Source organism: Pelophylax lessonae (assembly GCF_965119305.1).
Source record: "Pelophylax lessonae genome assembly, chromosome: 11".
Classification (NCBI taxonomy): domain Eukaryota; kingdom Metazoa; phylum Chordata; class Amphibia; order Anura; family Ranidae; genus Pelophylax; species Pelophylax lessonae.
The window spans coordinates 72,162,047-72,183,596 of record NC_138778.1 but is presented as its reverse complement, the minus strand read 5'-3'; the positions used below and the strand labels follow the sequence as shown (position 1 = coordinate 72,183,596).

At 44.6% G+C, this 21,550-nt stretch overlaps 1 protein-coding gene across 1 annotated transcript in view; it reads right to left on the bottom strand.

Moving 5' to 3' along the window:
- The window catches only part of ARHGAP23 (Rho GTPase activating protein 23), a 247,147-nt gene that overhangs the window by 125,313 nt on the left and 100,284 nt on the right, over positions 1 to 21,550 (bottom strand). The window contains exon 10 of the mRNA XM_082271434.1: positions 12,371 to 12,428. Within this exon, the coding sequence (XP_082127560.1) occupies positions 12,371 to 12,428 (58 nt within the window). The remainder of the gene's footprint in view (positions 1 to 12,370; positions 12,429 to 21,550) is intronic.

The window sequence follows — 21,550 nt, the reverse complement described above, 5'->3', positions numbered from 1 at the left end:
ACACCGAAAGGGAACGGGGGAAACCCTCGGAGGCTCACAACACGCAATGTATGCCTTCGAGACAAGATGATGATAAATCTTACAAGAAGTAGACCTGCAAGGCCAGTCCGGGGCCACTAGGATGACCCGAATCTCTTCTGCCTCGTTTCTTCGCAGGAGTCTCAGCAGAATAGTTATCGGTGGAAATGTGTATACGAGATGATACTGGCCCCAAGGGGCCACCAGAGAGTGTCTGTTTGTGTCGGCCAGAGAATTCCCAGACCTTACTTTGAACCTCTGCACCTTCCTGTTTAGACGAGAGTTCAACAGGTCCACATCAGGAGTTCCCCCACCAGACTCACAGTTGATGAAACCCTTTTGGCTGGAGAGACCATTCTCCCTGATCCAACGTCTGCCGACTGAGGTAATCCGCCTGCCAATTTTTTGCACCCCTGGAATATGCACAGCAAAGATGGCTGGAACAACACGTTCTGCCCACCTTAGAATGCCGGCTACTTACCGGGCCGTTGTGGCACCTTTGGTACCCCCTTGATGATTCACATATGCCAAGGCCGTGGCATTGTCCAACTGAATCCTTACCAGGCACCCCTGCTGACTATCCGCCCATTGGGTCAGGCAAAGCCTGATCGCCCAAATTTCCAAGATATTGATCGGCAGGCTGGACTCCTTCAGAGTCCAAACCCCCTGAGCACAATCCTTGCCCAAGACAACCTCCCCACCTGGACAGGCTGGCATCCGGGAGAAGAGATTTTCCCTGTCGAGGCGCTGGAGAGCGGAGCCACCAGATCAGGGACCCTCTCGTACCCCAGTTCAACAAGATCAGATTGTCTAGAGACTGTGGATTCTTTCTCCATTTGCAAAGAATCTCCTTTTGCAGAGATCTGGTATGGAACTGAGCAAACACCTGCATGCAGGTCCTGAGAGATGACCGCCGGTTGGACAACAGGAGCCAAATCGCATTCTGCAACTTATGGAGTTTCTCCTCCGTAAGAAACACCCGGGCTGAAGCCGAGGCCAGGGTCACGCTCAGGTAGTCCAGTTTGGTGGACAGAACCAGAGCAGATTTTTGGAAATTCAGTTTCCACCCGAACTCTTGCAAAGTTTGCACCGAAACTTCCAGGTGCTCTTGTAAGGCTCCCAGAAGGAGGTACCCCAGTACGGAAATCCCCTTCTGCCGTAGCAGTGCTAACACCGGGGCCAAAACTTTTGTGACCACCTGAGGAGCTAAGGGGAGACCAAAGGGTAACACCACAAATTGATAGTGCTCCTCGCCTACGGCAAAACGAAGGATACGCTGATGCCCGACATATATTGGTAGATGAAGGTAAGAGTCCTTGATATCGATAGAGGCCAGAAAATCCCCTTGATGAAGGGATGCCACTGCCGTGCAAATAGACTCCATCTGAAATTTCTGAACCGGCACAAAGCAGTTCAAGGCCTTGAGGACCAGGAATGGACGGACCTTGCCTTCCTTCCCGGGAACAGTAAATAGGTTTGAAAGCGTTCCGATTTTGGAACCGGTATAATGACTCCTTGTGAGAGCAGATCCTGTACCACCCCAACAAGACCTCATAGGCGATCTAGGGAGAAGCGCAGGTTGGAAGGGAAGAATCTTGCTGGAGGCAAGGACCAAAACTCGATCTTGTAACTGGACCAAATCAACTTGTGGACCCCATTGTTTTGAATCAAGGAGGTCAACGGATCCATAAAGAAACTAAGACGTCCCCACACCCCAGATAAGGGTGAGGGAGCCCCTTCAGGCAAAAGTGAGCTTTGTCTGTGATCCTGGAGGAACCTGCTCTTGGCTTATCAGGCCAGGGCCTCTTGGAACCCCCTGCGTGGTTACGGGCAGATTTTGACTCCTGGTCTTTAGATCCCGAGGGACGAAAGGACCGTTTATGGGCCGAGAAGAAAGGGCCATGTTTCCGAGACTCTTTGCTCTTGGTAGTCTGCGGAAGCAAAGTACTCTTACCTCCTGTAAGACACTTAATGATCTCCATGGAAGCTCCGAACAGGCGGTCTCCTACAAAGGGGAGATCAGTCAGTACCTTCTTGGAAGCCTGGTCTGCAGACCATTTTTTTAGCCATATCATGCGGCGAAGAATCACCGCTGTCGTGGACAGCTCAAAGTTGAGATCAGGGCTCTGTGGGGGCCAAACCATCACTTCCAGGACTCCTTGTTTCTCTTTAAGTTGAAGATAGTTCCTAGGACATTGGCTGTAATTTTGGGGTCGTTGTCCTGCTGCAGAATAAATTTAGGGCCAATCATATGCCTCTGTGATGGTATGGCATGATGTATAAATATCTGCCTGCATTTCTCAGTGTTGAGGACACCATTGATCGTGACCAAATCTCCAACTCCAGTTGCAGAAATGAGGCCCCAAACTTGCAGGGAATCTTCACCATGCTTCATTGTTGCCTGCGGACACTAATTATTGTACCGCTCTTCAGACCTTCGGCGAACAAACTTTTGATTCATCAGTTCAGAGCATCTGCTTTCATTTTTCAGTACCTCAGGTTCCTATGTTTTCATGCATAGTTGAGTCATTTAGCTTTGTTTCCATGTCAGGGGTATGGCTTTTTGGCCACAATTCTTCCATGAAGACCACTTCTGGCCAGACTTCTCCAGACAGTAGATGGGTGTACCTAGGTCCCACTTGATTTCACAAGTTTTGTACTGCTGGCCATCTTTCAACATCCAAGGTAGGGGTGAGGTGTCCTTTATCTGCATCAATAAGTTTCCTTGGCTGACCACTGTGTCTATGGTTCTCAATGTTGACCGTTAATTTGTGCTTCTTTAAAAGAGCTGGAACAGTGCATCTTGAAACCCCAGTCTGCTTTGAAATCTTTGCCTGGGAGAGACCTTGCAGATGCAGTATAACGAACTTATGTCTTGTTGCTGTGCACAGTCCTGCCATGGTGTATGACCTGTGACATGAAACTTACCTGTTCTTCACCCAGTTTTAAGCCTACTACACAGCTGTTTCTGTTTCAGTTAATGACCGTTTCAACCTACATATGAAATTGATGATCATTAGCACCTGCTTGGTGTAATTAATTGGTTAATCACACCTGACTCTAATCCTACAAAATCTCTGACATTGTGCAAGTATAAGGCCCCTTTCACACTTTCCGGGCTGTCGGCGGACTCCGTTTATCTCAGCAGGGGATCAATCCGCCGACCCCCGCTGAGCAGGGGGGTGGCAGCTGTGTCTCCGCGTTGTGTGCCCCATAGAGATACATGAGGCATCTGTTCAGATCTGCCAAAAAAATGGACAGGCAGATCTGAACGGTCCGCCTGTGTGAAAGGGGCCTAAGAATTGATGCTGGTTTAAAGCCCAAAGGGTAGTCACACCAAAATATTGATTTGATTTAGATGTTAATTATATTTGCTCACTTTGCATTTTGTGGATAAAAAATAAACAAATAAAACATTTTTGAAAACCTTTCTACTTCACAGCAATTCTTCACACCTGCCTAAAACGTTTGAACAGTAGTTATATTTATTACAGTATATATACAGGGCTCAGCATAAATGAGCACACTCCAACAGATTTGTCAGAAAACCTTTACTTCTCTTTTCAAAATCAACATTTTTTTATGGGATAATATACTACAAAATACTCCCACAAATGCGGGCCATTTATTGCAACAGAGAATTGTTAATTTGCACACACTAATAAGTATTTTTCCTAATAAATGTATTCAAGACCATCTAGCAAAAATGAATACACCCCAATTAAAGTATTATGAGCAAAGCTAAATTTTAGACAACAAAATCCTAATTAACCATTTGGCACAAAATCACATACCTGTATGTCATTCTGCTTCAAGTGGTTGTACCAGGTGATGCCTGCAGCTACATCTGCCCTGTACCGTTTTTTTAGAGCGGACGGTCGGGGTTTCTTGTAATAACAACCGATGCGGCTAAGCAGCCGTTCGGCTGTTCTTACAAGCCCCGGGAGGGGACAACCCCCCACCCCCTTCCGCCACTCTGCCCGGGGTCTCTTATCCCACCGGAAGACCCAAGTGATCAGCCGGCACGTCCGCCCACTTGCAGGAGACCCGAACAAAGCCAGATTCGGGTTTGAACAGGTCTCCAATGTAGTAACCCGGACGTGACATCACAGCCTCACTTCCGGATTACTAAAATCTTAAAGGCGCCAGTTTAAAAAAAAAAATTTAAGTATTCAAAGACACTTTTACGGTCACAAGAGATGTTTACATTCCTTTTGACAGCAATAAAAGTAATCAAAAAAATTAAAGGGACAGTGAAAAAATAAATAAATAATAAATAAAAAAATAAAAAATTTAGAGCGCCCCATCCCTCGGTGTTTGCACGTAGAAGTCACGACCACAAATGTAAACAGTGTTCAAACCACATGTGAGGTTTCGTCGCAATTTCCGTCGCAAACATTCTAGCAGTAGACCTCCACTGTAACTCTAAACAGGTAACATGTAAAAATTTTGAAAGGGTCTCCTATGGAGATTTTTAAGTAGCATAGTCTGTCGCAATTCTACGAGCGTGCGCAGTTTTAAAGCATAATGTGTTGGGTATCTATTTACTCGGCGTAACATCACATTATATATAATTTCACATTACAGAAAAAAATTAGGCTAACTTTACTGTTTTGGGTTTTTTTTGTATTCATTAAAGTGTATTTTTTCCAAAAGAATTGTGTTTGCAAGACCGATTTTCAGGCTCTAAAAAAGGGGTTGTTCTTGAAGAATGGAAAAAGACAGATATTGCACTGTCGCCAACTTGTTCATTCCATGCCTAGAAGACCTTACAATCATGGAGGTCAAAATACTATATTTAGTAGTTTTTGTTGTGGGGTGTATTCATTTTTGCATCAACTAATTTTAGTAAAACTAAAGATTTTGTAATCGAAGTTATATTATTATGTTCGCTAAAACTCTGTTTTGCCAAAATTTTGAATTGTTCTTGTGTTCATTGAGATATTGATTAAAATCTTACTTTTCAAAAGGGGTGTACTCATTTATGCTAAACACTGTGTGTGTGTATATATATATATATATATATATATATATATATATATATATATATTCACGAACACACACACACATATACATTTTTTTCCTGATGTCATTCAGGCGGGTTGCTCTGTGGTACATTGGCGGCTTCCCTGTGTTCTGTGGTTGTCTTCTAGAGGGGAGCGCTGTCTATGCTGTGATGGGAGGCTTGTGTGCCTTCCTTCCTTACTGCTTCTAATACCTAGCTTTTTTGTAGCCCACCTTAGGAGTATGGATGTTTCACCGCCCCCTGGTGGCCAGCCCTTACACTACAGGTAAGATTGGCTTCTTCCTCTCCCTGTATGGTTTGGGCTTGCCCTGTTCTATTGACACCTTGCTTTCTCTTAATGCCCTTCTAGGTCTGAAAGGTTACACTCGGCGCGTGAAGATAAAGATCCTCCCAGGTCACAATGCCGGCATTAGTCTTCAGGTTCCAGGCCCCATCGGTTGTCCTCCAGGCGTCATTGGTCAAGAGCCTAGATCTGCGTCCTGACATCGCCACTCTGACAGGAGATCCTGCTGGGGATGTGGATCGCAGGTCCCTGATGGGAAATCAATTTGCAAGCCCTGCTTTGTGCGTGCCACAAATGAGAGAAAAGATAACAACCAGCAGATGGAGTCCCTGGTAAGACGGGTGGTGCAGGAATCCTTAAACATGGAACCTGCCGTACCAGCACCCCCTCTCCCGCCCTGGCAGGTACTCCTGTTGGGGATAATCCCTATGTCCCGGGTCCTTCTCAGCAGAGTCACTCATCATCTAACTCCTCGGATACTGAGGTGGAATTGGACGACTCCAGTGCGGGCTTTGATTTCGCCCTGGTCCCCACCTTGGTTAAACCCGTTAAGGAAGCATTAAAGTGGGATGAACCAGTAGAGTCGCTGTCTAAGCACAGGAGATAGATTCTCTGCTATCTAAAATGGCAAAGATGTACCTGTTTAAGGCAGAAGATGTTAAACATCTCGAGTCAGCTCCTCTGATAGATGCGGCCTTGATGCGTTTGGTGCGACATGTCACTCTCACCCTGGAAGATACGGCGACCTTTAAAGACGGCCTGGAGAGGCGCATTGATACCGTTCTAAAACGCATCTATGTGTCGGCAGGTATGGCCTGTAAACCAGCATTGGCCCATGCCGCTCTGTCTAAAGCAATGGAGGCCTGGACGGATAATGTGGAGGTGACCCTTAGAAGCATCTCTGAAGAGGTGGCCAGGAGCTCTGCAGTACACCAGCCAAGGCTATCGTCTGCCTTTCTGGGGGAGGCTTCCCTTGACATTATCCGCTTAGTGGCATGGGTCATGTTTTCTTCAGTTACCGCTAAACGTGCTCTTTGGTTGCGCCCATGGTTTGCTGATCCTGCTTTAAAACAGGCTTGGTGCCGGATTCCGTTCGAGGGATCCTCTCTTTTCGGCAACAAGCTAGAGAGTGAACATGAAAGTGTGTCAGCGCTGCTAAATGAACGTTTCCAATAATAAATAAGTGCCAGGTGCAAATTGTGCTTAATATGATACATCAATGTCCTTCCAATGCATAATAATAAATGTCCTCCAATTGCTGCTCAAATATGGCAAAGGTGACAAAAAAGTGCTTCTGTGCTCCAATCTTGTAAAACGTGCTTGTGCTCCCCCTTATGCTTCCCTACTCACCAGAACCAGATGAACATAGGCCTGTAGGTCAATCTCAGATCACTCTGTGGTGTTGTACTCTCCTATGTGGCCAGAAACTGAGTCCCAATAATGATCCTGTGTGTGCCTGCGGGAAGCGGCTGGACTGCGATAGCTATCTGACTATAGCAGAGGGAGACTGAGTGCTTGAGTGTGAGGATTTCCACTTTGTACATCATGGAGGATTAATCTTTGGCCGGCTATTTGCAAGGTGCTGTCCGCTCTGGCTACTGCTGCAGGGATCATTGACTTGACCTGCATATACCTCATAAGTTCCTCTTACCCATTAGGAAGCATCGTTTCTGCCTTTTGGGTGACAATCAGAGGTGTACTATGGCATACATTTTTGGAAACATCAGGCATCTCATTTTTGGATCCATGCCATGCCTAAATTCTCCTCTGATACTCGCATGATAGAAAACATACTCATCGTCATACTTGTTATCTGGGTTAGAAGATCTCACTAAAATACTCACTTAAATATCCCCCCACCTCCATTTGGTCTGGACCATAAGCACACGCTGACCCGCTGCTGTAGTGTAAATACTAATTTTTGATGTGTATGGAATTTTTTCCTTGTTTCCTACAACAAATGTCTCACCATATAACTGCTTGACTAGCACACAACGATACTCTCCGGAAGAAGAGCTGTAGCGCGAAACAGGTAGAGAACGCTATCGTGAATAGAGATTGCTATCGTGACCAAGTGAACCCACCACCACCGTTGGAATCCATTGTTAAACTGGTCTCTACCATACAAGCTCTCTTTTTGAGCACACACGGTTTACCTATCATTTGGTTACTCTATATATTCAATTGTGTGGTAGGGTGGGTCTTCACACAGATTGGTTGTAAGGCCATTATCACCATTTTAAACTATGTTTTGTATATGTTTGTATCCCAATACTTTTTAATATTTTCTAATAAAATATAGTTATTTTGACATTGTGTCCTGTTGTCGTGCCAACAAAATCCAATTACCTATGCTCTTTCCAGTTTCCCACTTTGTTTACAAGCTAGAGAGTGCCATTTCCCACGCCATGGGCAGTAAGTCGGGGTTCCTAGCCCTGGATCGGCACCTGCTGGGCCAGAAGAGGACTCAGCCCAGGCAAGGGTCTGATCGGACAAGGGATGCTCGCCTCTATAAACCTAGCTGGGAATCCTGTAGAGAAGACATCAAGTATCGGGACAGAAAACGTCCAAAGGGGGGGTCTTCTGGTGGCCTGGACGCCACAAAGTCCTTTTGATGTTGCGCCTGCCCAGGCGGAGCAAGTCGGTGCTCATTTGCTTAGTTTTCAGCACGTCTGGGCAGCCTCGATCAACGACTATTGGGTCGTCAAGACGGTGTCGTCAGGCCACTCCTGGACATTTTGCAGTCCACCCAGACTGAGGTTAGTTCCAACCTCGTTACCTCAGTCTGAAGAAAAGAGAGGCAGGTTCTTCTGTCTTATGTAAACCTATTGATGGCTCAAAGTGCGGCTGTGCCAGTTCCAGCCGACAAAAGATCCCAGGGCCTGTATTCCCCTCTCTTTCTAGTTCAAAAAAAGAGCGGCGCTTGGAGGCCCATCATAGACTTGACGCAGTGGAATTCTTTCATCAAGAAAGAAAAATTCAAGATGGAAACCTTATTAACAATCAGATAGGCAGTTCAGCCAGCGGACTGGCTAGTGTCAATCGACTTGAAAGACGCCCATTTCCATGTGCCGATAGCAGCAGATCCACCTCCAGTTTACATGTCTACAGTTCATGCTTAAGACATCGCCTCAGGTATTTTCAAAGCTCTTATTGGCGGTGGTGGCTCTGATCAGGACTGAAGGGATTCATCTCCACCACTATCTGGATAATCTGCTGTTGCTGTCACAAGACCCAGAACAGCTACTAATACACAGATCTCAGGTAATATCCACTCTTCGCAAGTTCGGCTGGCTACTGAACGAGGAGAAGGGTCATCTGGAGCCTACACAGTCTCGGATATTCCTGGGAGCACAATTCAATACAAGTGAAGGCACTATCTCCTTGCCTCTGGAAAAGATCACAGTTGTCAGAGACAGGATACACCTAGCCATGTCGGCCACTCATCTCCGTGCCTCTCAGTGCCTGAGGATAATTGGCAGCATGGTGGCCACAAATCCTATGGTGAAGAGGTCACAGTGGAAGATGCGCCCTTTCCAGGTGGGGTTCCTCCAGCAATGGAGCCCAGGCGACCAGAATCACCTTATTCCCATAACATCATCAATGCAAGAGAGCCTTTCATGGTGGCTACAGTGCAGGAACCTCCTCAATTGTCACTCCATCATTCACATCTCCTGGGTCACAATTACCACGGATTCCAGCAATACTGGCTGGGGCGCATTTTGCCAGGCGGAAATGGCCTAGGGCAGTTGGGACTCCCTAGCTCGCAGAGAAGTCTCGAACATCCTGGTGCTTTGAGCGGCGTTTTGCGCCCTACAGGCATTCCACCACCTAATAGTGGGAGCCTCTGTTGTTCTGAGACTGGACAACACAACAGCAGTCTCCTACATAAATGCCAAGAGGGGACTCGCAGCTGCTCCCTGCTGAGGGAGGTAGAACCATTAATGTCTTGGGCCTAAAAACACCTGTCCAACCTCACAGCAGTGTACCTTCCAGGAGTTCAGAATGTTCAGGCGGACTTTCTCTCCAGGGTCTGCTGGGACAACGAGTGGAGCCTCCACAACAGAGTTTTTCAGTGGCTCATGTCACTAGAATTTCTCCCGGAAGTGGATCTGTTTGCATCCCCTTGCAATTACAAACGAAAGAAATATTATGTGAGGTTCCGTTGTCCCCAAGCCTTTGGGACGGATGCCTTGACGGACCAGTGGAGGTTTCACAGGGCCTTTCCCCCAGTTCCCGTGATCCTCCGGTTCCTGTCGAGGCTCAGGATGGATTAAATCATGATTCAAATTGTGATTTAAATCAAATCCACCCTGTTCAGGTCAGTTAGCTGTTAGAGGCATTAATTCATTCTCACACACATTCTTTTTTCATCATGATAAAGGCACAGGTCTAGATTATAATACACATTATTGCATGCATGGAAGCTACTTCGGTGCATATTATGCTGGATTGTATGGTCTCTTTGCTTGCAAGAACATGAATGATGGATTGGTCTCGGAAGGCTGCTGTTCAGTGTAATATTTTCTCATTCTTATAATTGTAGCCAAAGTCTTGTTCTGTAAAGATAATGTAGGGCAGCAACAAAGCCTATGAGAACTCTTTTAGGCAAACGTTTTTGTGATACGTGCTGCATTCAGGGTTAAGTTGGTTAATTGTAACTGAAAAAAAAATTCAGTAATCTGGATTAATGAAAATTGTTTTAAATCACTAGTAAAAAGTCTTGAGTTAAATCATAATTTTTAAAGAGCAACTGTCTTCTCTGTCCCGCAGTGGCAACTCCTCTGACCTGCTGTTGAATCACCGACAGTCCCATTCACTTTAATAGGATGACTGGTGATGCAGCAGTGACACCAAAGTGAGGGAGGTGGCGGTGGTGAGTGGGTGCCCAATAATAGGAGCTGGCGCTGCCATGATGGATCTGAAATGACAGGTGCTCTTTAAATGTAAGGACTCATTCTTGCCGGTAGTTTGGGTGAAATTCTGTGAACGCATCAATGCAGTGCATGTTATCTCAGCTTGCATTCAATAAATGAGTTTAACAAAAATGTAAATATTGCATAATATACAGCCTCATGCTACATAACTAAGCTCCATTTCATGCCAAATAAACTAAATTATTAATGTATCTTAAATAGAAAACTATCTTTACATACATTTTTACTCCAAATAAATTTGATAAAAAAAAAAAAAAAAAACCTGATTTAAATGAAAGAAATTCGATTTAAACAAATTTTTTTTTATTTTATTTTTTTTTTTAAATCATCGATTTTTATCCACCCTGGACCTGAATCAAGCATGTGAATTACAAAGTGTAATTAACGTCAGAACTGCTGGTCCATACATTTGCTTTGGTGAAAATAAACCAAGCACCTTCAGAAGGAAAGTATTGCAATGCATATTCAGTACAACTTTCTTTTAAACAATGGACTGATGGGCAGAATAATGAAGCTATTGTTTATGGCCGATTTAAATATGTTAGGCTGGATATACAAGGGCCGAACGTCGGTCGGTATCGGTCAGTTTGTCAGGAACAGGTCAACATTCCGTCAAGTGTGCACAGTTGTCTTTCAAACAGAAGCCCTTTCGCTAGTATAAAAAATGTGTTTACCCTGCTTTAGGCAAACAATGCTAGAATTCATAGTAAGGTGTAAATAAAATCAGTGCTAACCAGGATAAGATGAAAATAAATAACTGCTAACGGAATATACAAATATAATGGCTGCTTACATTAAGTGCTTTCACATAACACAATGAGACAAATGAATAAAAATAAATGCGGCGCCAGAGGGGTAACTGATGATGATACCAGTGCTATATCATGCACAAACGTGCCAATCGAAAGTGCAAGTGCAAACACTACTAAATAGATAATATGACTGGGTAATAAATAAATGAACAAATCATTAAATAAATAATATAGAAAGTGTCACAGTGAGCAAAGTGCACGTGCTAATGATATAGTGACAATCATAAAATGTCCAAGTGATAAAACATATTTAATGTGCCAAGTCCATAATATATAAAAATCTTCTGTGCTGTGCAAACAAGACAATAAGGTGCTGATGCTTCAATCCCAATCGCGGTGAATCTGGGTGCTGATAATAATACGCTAGCCGCTCACCTCCCAGTCTGGCTCACAAATTATAATAAGCCAAACACACTTAGTGCACTCTCAGGTCCTGGTAAATAATCGGCTCTTCACCTTTCCACTCCCATGGTAGGGGAACTGCTGGATAGATCAGATAGGGTAGCAGCCAAACCTACTGTGTATACTAACACAGTGATAGAGTACTCAGGGCATCAACTCCTCTCTCTCCTCTCTCCTTACTCCCAGCAGGGTGATCACATATATAGAAACAAACACAAGGATCTAGTGCTCTCTGTTTAACAATATTTATTACGATCCAAAACATAAAAGTAGAACACTCACATATACCGCCACTCGGCCAGTGCGGGCATACAAACGGGGATGTGTAACGATAACGGCGTGTGTACAGGTTCCTCCCCCGTACGCGTCACGTCGACACTACGACTTCGTCAGCAGGGGGTCATATTATCTATTTAGTAGTGTCGGCACTTGCACTTTAGATTGGCACTTTTTTGTATGATATAGCACTGGTATCATCAGTTACCCCTCTGGTGCTGCATTTATTTTTATCAATTTGTCTCATTGTGGTAAATGCTAGAATTCACACCCGACATACATGGGTATCATTTCAAGCTGTTCTAGCACTACACACTACAACTGTTTGAATAACAATTTTCATTAATCCAGATTACTGAATTTTTTTTCAGTTACAATTAACCAACTTAACCCTGAATGCAGCACGCATAACAAAAGACATTTGCCTAAAAGAGTTCTCATAGGCTTTGTTGCTGCCCTACATTATCTTTACAGAACAAGACTTTGGCTACAATTATAAAATAAAGAAATTAACCCTAATGCATGAAAAAAAGTTTTTCTGGTCAAAGTTGTTACTAGTATTTCAGAACTGCACAGAAGTAATCTATAATTATACACGCATAATGCACTTTCTCACCCCATCAGTGAAGAAGCTCCGCAGCATCCTAAGGCTCGGCACGCGGCCCACAACCTTCCTGTGGTGGAAGAAAGAAACAATAATCAGATTAGGTTTCAAGCAGACACATTAGGAGCTTTTATCTTCCACCACATAACATCCATATCTCTAGGGCACTGCTACTGCGATCTACATAGTCAGCTACCCCATCTGTGGATTTCCACACTTCTTTTTAGCAACACATATAGTCTTATCAGAAACACCACCTTCTAAAGAGGGAATGCAAACCATGGTTTCTCTACTGGACTTTCTTTTATTATGGCAAATATATACATTCCACTGCTTTATAAAGAGCTCACTGCAAGGTTCTAAACTCCTACTTTTCATTCCAATTTATTTTTTTAATTCATTCCTACTTTCAGCACAGCCCGAAACATAGACAAGGAAAAATACCTTGTTGTCTATGCTGTTTGTTCACATCAACACGCTGCTGTGGGCTGCACTGAAAAAAGTACTGCAATTTGGCAAGGGAGTTAGCTTCTTCAGCCCCTTATACCGTCCAATGGGTTAAAATGTGGAGAGCGGTGATATTGAAGGTACATGACTATTTATCAGATCTTCGATAATAACTTTAACAAAATGTTTACATTTTTATTGTTTTAATATAATTTATATAATTTACTATCTGGAGTTCTTCATGAGATATTTAAGTTTGGTGATATTTAACTGTTTGTCTGTAGCATTGATTTTGAGAGGGTAAAGCTTTTTCCATTATAAACTCATAGTTCAGCAGCACCCCAAGGGAGGACATAACCAGTAACTAAAATTCCATTAGGGGCAAATTGACCTCTTTGCTTTATGAGGTCTATAAACATGTCAGTCCGATTAGGTGCCACAGCCATATGAACTCTTGTATAAAGACTCTATAAAAATGTAGATCAGTCTATTTGCATTCTGCTGTTCTCTAGTTTATACTCCAGCACCCCCCTAGATCCAGCCATGCGCCATTAACTTGCCTGGAGCTAGCTGGCAGTCCCTGCATTCACTGCTGCCAATGCTATTGCAAACAAGGCAGCCCAGGCATCCCTCCAGGTGTGCCTGTGCCTGGCTTGTCAGTGTCTGCGGCCGCAGCTGCTATTGCAAACACGGCATCCCTCCAGACATGAATGGCTTGTCCATGCTGGGCGCCGCATCTTCTATACTTGCATGACATCCCTCCAGATGTTCCCCCTGGGGCACATTCTTAACACTCTTGGGCCGCATGAGGTCCGTGGGACTGAACCCCCCCGATTTAGGTGTTCTGGTAGATCAAATACCTATTAATAGCATGCAAAGCTAAGCTGCAGTTTCTAAAGCAAGTAAAAATGGATTTTTGTAAAATCTTACCGTAAAATCCTTTTCTCTTAGCTCATTGACAGACGTAGTCCTCGGTGATACAGCACCTTCGGGTTATGTTGCCTCCACAGGAGCAGGACTAGACAGGAAATTAAAATGCTCTGGCCACACCCTAGGGGCAGTCCCAGAGGGTATATCCTCTCTCTCTCTGCCTCAGCAAATCAGTTATGTCAAAAAGCAGTCTTTAGAGATTTTAACCCAACCCAACTCAAAAACAGAGGGGCGGGGACTACGTCTGTCAATGAGCTAAGAGAAAAGGATTTTACGGTAAGATTTTACAAAAATCCATTTTTCTCTATCGCTCATTGACAGACGTAGTCCTCGGTGATACAGCACCTTCGGGACGTCCCAGAGCAGTATCACAAATGAGGGGTGGGAAAATGGAAATCAAATCCCAATCTAGAAGGCCCAACCGGTGCCAACTAGAAGTTTACAATGCTCATCCTTAATGATGAGACTCAACAAAAAAGAAATTTTTCAAACAGAAAAAAAAACTCTCGAGGTAGACCACCGGTCTCCTCAAATTGCGGCCTGCAAAACCTTGCGGCCAAATGAGGCATCCGCCGATGCCGTCACATCAATTTTATAGAATTTTGTAAAGGTATGTACCGACGACCAGGTGGCCGCCTTACATACCTGGACCACTGACGCCTGATGGCGAAAGGCCCAGGAAGTACTGAGCGCTCGAGTGGAGTGCGCCCTAACAGGGAACGGAGGACTCTGACCCTTAATAGAATAAGCCTGTACCACCGTCTGTCTAATCCATTTGGCAATGGTCGCGGCAGATGCAGGCAAACCCTTTCTGGGGCCATCCGTGATCACAAAAAGTGAATCCGTCTTACGGAATGATTCCGTAGCTTTCAGGTATACTCTGATTGCCCGAACCACATCCAAGGAATGCAACGCATGTTCCCGATGATGCTTGGGCTGAGGACACAAGGAAGGTAGTACAATATCTTCATTCAGATGAAAATCTGAAACCACCTTAGGAAGAAAGGATGGCTTAGGATGAAGTACTACCTTATCCCTATGAATCACTAGGTATGGGGACTGGCATGATAATGCAGCCAGTTCTGACACCCTGCGAGCAGAAGCAATAGCCACCAAGAAGGCCACCTTCTGGGATAAAGTAAACAAGGGAATCTCCCTGATGTTTTCAAAGGGAGGTTTCTGTAGAACCGACAAAACTAAATTAAGATCCCAGGGCGGTAAGGGCGCGCGGACTGGTGGAGCCAGGTGCCGCACCCCCTGGATGAAATTCCGCACCAAGGACTTGGTAGCTAAAGGTTTCTGAAAGAAGATTGCTAATGCTGAAACTTGACCCTTGATGGTGCTCAAGGCTAGCTTCTGCTCAACCCCTTGTTGCAAAAAAGCCAATATTCGAGTCACCGAATAGGTACGTGGAGGAAATCCTAAAGATTCGCACCACGCAATATAAGTCTTCCATGTGTGATAATAGACCTTGCTGGAAGTCGCTTTCCTTGCTTTAATAAGGGTAGGAATGACTGAAGCTGACAAACCTCTGTCCTTCAGTACTTGGGTCTCAATGGCCAGGCCATTAAAACCAGCGACTGTAAAGCACGATGGTAAATTGGTCCTTGAGACCACAGACACTCCCTGAGACGAAGTTCCCACGGAACGTCTGCGACTAGCCTGTCCAAGTCGGCCAGGCCGGCTTGACGAGGCCAGCCTAAAATTTCTAGGACCACTGGTGCTGACTGGATCTGAACCAGGCGTCCCTCTAATGTCCTGAATACCGGTGAAAACGTCCCCCCACCCTCAAACCGGGTGGGGGCGCACCTTCAGGCTGTGTACTCCTTTGCTTCGGGTTTGGCTGAGTTGGTCCTCTGTTTGTCCGACCAGCCTTTCTTGAACCCTCCTGGAGGAGTCTTGCCTTTCCCGCTTGTTCCAGCCGGGCGTGCGAACCCTTTATGGGCGGTAAAGAAAGGTCCTCGCTTGTTGCGAGGTCCCTTAGCTTTAGCAGCCTGTGGCAAAAAAGTGCTCTTGCCCCCAGTGGCATCCTTAATGATTTCATCTAGGGTGGCCCCAAATAGACGATTCCCCTGAAAGGGGAGATTCGTCAAGGTCTTTTTGGAACCTAGGTCAGCTGACCAGCATTTTAACCACAGCACACGTCTGAGGATTACCGCTGACATAGATGCATGCCCTAATAGGGGAGTAGTGTCCAAGGCTGCGTCACAGATAAACTGTAGCCCTTGTATAATCTGTTCCATCAAATCAGATGTTTCCTGGGGAATATCTTTTCCCCTAAGGTCTTGGCGTACCAATCTCGCCCATTCCGTAAGTGTCTGGGAAACTAGACCAATAACAATTACAGGTCTAAATGCTGACCCTATCAGAGAGAAGATGGTGCGGGACTCTGCTTCCATCTTTCGATCCACCGGATCCTTAAAGGACGAAGTGTCCTCCACTGGGATAACCGTGGCTTTATTCAGCCTGGAAATAGGTGGATCCACCACTGGTGGTACCGTCCATTTCTTAATGATGGATTCCTCAAACGGATAGCGTCTAGCAATACGCTTGGAAATAGTAAAGGTACGTTTAGAATGCTCCCATTCTCCTTTAATCTTATTACCAAAACACTTGGGTACAGGAAAAACCTTCACCGTTTTGATGGGCTTGTTAGTACCAAAAGGAATCTCTGTATCAGTTGCTTCTGCCGGTAAAACCTCAAGTTTTAAGGTTTCCTGCACTGCCACAACTAGTGCGTCCACCAATGCTTCTTCCTGAATTATAGCGGGAGAAGAAACGTCCTCCTCACTGTCTGAGGGAGCTTTACCTGAGGTAACAGCCCTTGCAGAGGGACCTGCAACTGCAGTGACCATCTCTGAATCTGAGTCAGAGGTGTCAGATAATATAGGGGTAGGCGGGGGTCGCTTCCTTGACCCTTGTCCCTGACAGGCCGCCTCCACCCGAGCCACCATAGACTCCAAAATTGCTGTAAATGCCTCTACACTCTGTGCACCGGCGGGTCCCGTGGCCCCCTCGAGGGAAACAGGTGGGGGAATTTGTGTGGCAGGGTCCATGATTATTCCAGTAACTTCCCGGATAATATAATTCAAAAATAAAAAACTTTTTTTTTTTTTTTTTTTCACAGACCCCCAGCGCCACAAAAGCCCCTTAGTGTTACCTGCTGGGGATCCCTATCGATCGAGAGAGAGAGAGAGAGATAGACCCCCAGGCTCACCACTTGATGCTCAGAGTTTAACTGCAACAGGTTACAGCGCTGTCTTGACAAACAGGAAGTCTTTTGGCTGGCTGCCCAGGAAGAAAGGAGGCGGCTCCGCCCCTCTGCACGCCTTCCGGCGCCTCCCCTAGCTCCACGAGGTGTTTGGATCACCTCAAACATGGCCGCCCCCATGCTGGAGACACGAGGCTACGCCAAAATGGCGGCTCGTGCAATCCAGCAAAAAAAATGGCGGCGGCCTGTACCGAATAGCGGTGTGCTGCAGGGCACACAACACTATCTCTGCATGGGGATTTTTGGCGTGGTTGGCGGTACCGGCCCTGGCGGACCTCATGGCCGTTCGGAAGGCCTGCTATAGCTGGAGATTTGACTAGGAAGGCAGTCTACATGTCCGTGGCTTCTGACTGGTAGGTACCTTATTCTTATCACAGTAAGATTCCCAGACTGCCACTGATTACAATCTTTTAAACATGTATACAATTAGATTGTTAGCTCCCAAACCAAGCCTCCTGGCTTTTTGCACATAAAATCACACTCAAAGTAGGGGGATCTGTGCCATGTTATAGGATAGAGGGGGACTCTATCTTACCATACAGAGAGGGGTCCGCGTTCACCACAAGACCCGTCAGGGGGAAAAGGGGGAACATACTACTCACCATACCGGAACCAGGCGGGCACCAACTCCTGACAGTACCCCTCTCCACCGGGGCGGGAGGGCTGTCGACCAATACGGACGCCGTGACTCATGGTCTTTGGCGTTTCAGTGAGACGTTTAACTCGCGGGGTCAGTCCCTTAATGGGACTTTGACGCGGCCGACCAGCGCGGAGCTATGGCCTGCACGCGCTCGTAGGCTGAACTGGGGTGACCACCGGATCTCAACATCCAGCCCGTCGCCCAGTTCAGCTTTCTTGCTTGAAGATCTCACAGGAACACTGGAGAAAAAAAGCTGTCTAAAAAATCTTTTTAAGAAAAAAAAAATCTTGCCAGGACCGAAGATCCCAGCAAGGTATCTAGGTCCTTACTCCTAACTAGACAGAAAATAACTCATTTGCTGAGGCAGAGAGAGAGAGGATATACCCTCTGGGACTGCCCCTAGGGTGTGGCCAGAGCATTTTAATTTCCTGTCTAGTCCTGCTCCTGTGGAGGCAACATAACCCGAAGGTGCTGTATCACCGAGGACTACGTCTGTCAATGAGCGATAGAGAAAATACTTTTTTGGTGTAAAAGAGATATGTACTCAAGAGAAACATGATCCTACCCCTGTACAAAGCATTAACAAGACCTCAGTTTTGGGAACCAGTTAACAAAAAGAGTTTTAGAAACTGGAGAGAATGCAGAGAAGGGCAAATAAAATAAGAGAGGAGTGGGGGAACCTTTGCTATGAGTAACAAATGCGGAGGCATTTAAGGGAGATATGATTTTTTGTATAAACACATAAATGGTCCATACAGTTAACTTGGTTTAAAGGGTAACTCCACTTTAGTGGGGAAAAAAATTGAATAATATTAAAGGAACAATAATATAGTGTACGCAATTGCGACACAGTTTATATTGTATTTAAAATTATTAAAAATTACCTTTTATTTTCAATCCGTAGCCACTGTAAATTTCTGAAAATGCAATGCAATATGGCTACCAGGAGCTGTTCTATACACAGAATGTGTACTGACCGTCCCCCAGAAACCTAATTTCCTGCTTGTGTGATTGGCTTACCAATTTTCCCACAAGTCTGCCTAAAATGCAAGTCAGATTTCAGGTATCCCCTGCTACAAAAATGGCATTTTTGGTGAGATACTCCCAATAGAAACACGTCTAAAGGGATGCAGGCCAAGCAGATTTCCTCATTAGTGCTCTGCCGATGCACAGCTGATGAATTATGAAACCACTCCCATTAGCCCCACTCAGCACAGAGGAACAAACAATGATTTCTTCAGAGTAACAAAAGTTAGGAATCTGCAACAAAGTTTGTTATAAACCTTACGTAGACCACCCCAGAGGGGAATGTTTTTTTCTCAAAAAAAGTGGAGTTACGCTTTAAAGTTATTCACAGGTCATTGCAAAGGACAAGGTTCCCAGGAACTCTTTCTGGACAGAGCTGTGAAAACGTGGACTAGACTCTTACAAAAAATAGTTCTGCCAGCTCAGTTGAGTGTTTAAAAAATGTAAAGCAAGCTTGACCATGCTTTAAAGGGGCTTTGTTGCCTTCCCCAGGGTGAAACATGGTTATAGGGTCCTGTATACAGGGACGTTTTATTCATATATTTTTTTTATTGGTTGACCTCAATGGAATTGTGTCTTTTTTAATCTATTTATGTAACCAGCATGTTACCTTTGGCATTACCATACAGCAGGCACATGAATCACGGCTTGTTACAGGAAAGGCAGTAGCTTTGCTGCCAAATGCAGCTGTTGAGTCCATTAGAGCTACAGCCAAAGCAATGGTTTTAATAAATTGAGCTAGGAAAGCCCTTTTAGCAGTAGTCCTGGGACAAAGCTTTTACGTCCAAGCCAAGAATCAGCTGCATTTCATTGAATTGAAGGTAAACCAGTATTTGGCAATGATCAAAAGTGTGACCAGGTCCCAGGTCCTTAGAGAAGAGGAAAATATCCAGATGGCAAAACTATTCAATACATTTCTAAGAATCAAGACTCCCCAAAAAGAGCACGCTTTCCTACCTGGGATTTTTTTTTTAAATTCACACACATGGATAAATCTGCATTTTTTTTTTTATAACAAATTAGTGTAAACTCCAAAACAATTATATCTTTTGTGTGACAGATTAGGCAGGTCCTCCTCACAGAGACATCAAGGGTTTATTAGACCCCTAATGTCTCCCCTGCCCTTCACTGCCGCTTATCAAGCACAAAATTTACTTGATTACCTGCAGGTTACAGCATCCAGGAAATTACAGCTCTGAACCCGAAACAGATGTTTCTGGTTTCTGTGATGAAGGACCCAGAAGTAGAGCCCAGATAAATGAACCTGAATGAGAGAGCTTGGGAAACATCATGGGCAGTGGCGCAAGGGGTCAGCATGTTTAGAGTACCACCCGGAAGTAGCTAACACAGTAACCAGCATGTTTAAGTACCTAGCAGGGATCTCCCCTCACATTTCAAATCGGTGTATACAAAGCTGCATTGTCGACAGCTCACTTGTGGACACACTCTCTCTCCTTGATCAGTGAAGCTCTGCCCCACATGTTTCGTTGAACTTCAGGACAGTGTGTGTCCAAGATTGCAGAAAACACCATAACATTCATTCTCCTGCACTGGTAAGCTCCGATGTTATGACAGACACCTATGTGGACTGCTTGAATTGATAATGCATGCCTTGCTGCCTTTAAAAAGGACTTGGGGGATGTGTCTGAATACTGCAGATAAAGAGAAGATATGGAAAGGCGCATAGGCCTAGCGCATTAACCTCAATAAATGGCTTTATTAAATGAACAAAGGTAAATATACTCACAAACCAATGCTTGAATAAATGCTTATCATACAAGACATCTGCTTAAGCCCATGTATTACTCAAGCATTGGTTTGGGAGTATATTTACCTTTGTTCTTTTGATAAAGCCGTTTATTGAGAATAATGTGCTAGGCCTTTGCGCCTTCCCATCTATTCTCTTTATATGTGTCCATGATTGAGCTGCCAGCTCTTGTTGCCTTTCCCCACAGTGTGGCTTTGTGCGTGCTGGTTTGAAAAGTGAGGGTAGGTGGGGGCTTGGGACTTTTACATGCCGGTTACTCTGGTTCCTAAATGTGAGTGCAATTTATGCTCTGAATCAAGAAAATTAGTTTTTGGGTTACACTATGAGGCTTTTTCCTTTGAGCTGGGCTTTGATTTGAACCTGAGTGTTCTGTTTTCTACTGTGAATACTTTTGTATATATCTCGGATGCATGCCTACATTAACCATCTCAGGTCCCAGATTGTTTTGCAGCTTCACTGGCCCTCATAATAAGGGCCCAATTCGAAGATGAACGTACACCCTTTGGGGGATTCCTGATGTGTGCTTTTCCAGAATGGATGTTTACTTGGCATATCTCCTTGGAATTTCAATTTAGACAGTGGTCACTGACAAATTTACATGGATCAGGAGTGAATAAAGTCTTATATGAACTTCATGCTTTTTTATCGTTTATATTGATTGGTTATATATATCGATTGCACTTTTTTCACATTGACTGTATTTCTGGTTGGCACTGATTATTTTGCTCTTCATTCGAGTCCATTTATATGGGGGCACATGAATTTTGACATATTTTTAGTTTCATTTATCACTTCATCGGTTGGGATACAGAATTTATTCACACATTGGCTTTTATAGAGCAGTACTTTTTATATACATTATTTATCATATACACTAAGTGTATTTGCTGCTCAGTATTACTCTTGATGTGCAAACGTTTCATTAGGAGCTACATGGTCGGGAAAACACCTTAAAAAAAAAAGGTGTGAAGGTGGGATCCTTGCAAACTCTCACTACATCTGTAGAAAGCTGTTCAAGAAATCAGTGAAACCTTGCCATTAGGCATAATGTATACTTTAAAAATAATAATGTACATCCTACTGTTCAGCCTTTTAGTACTGAAAGAAATA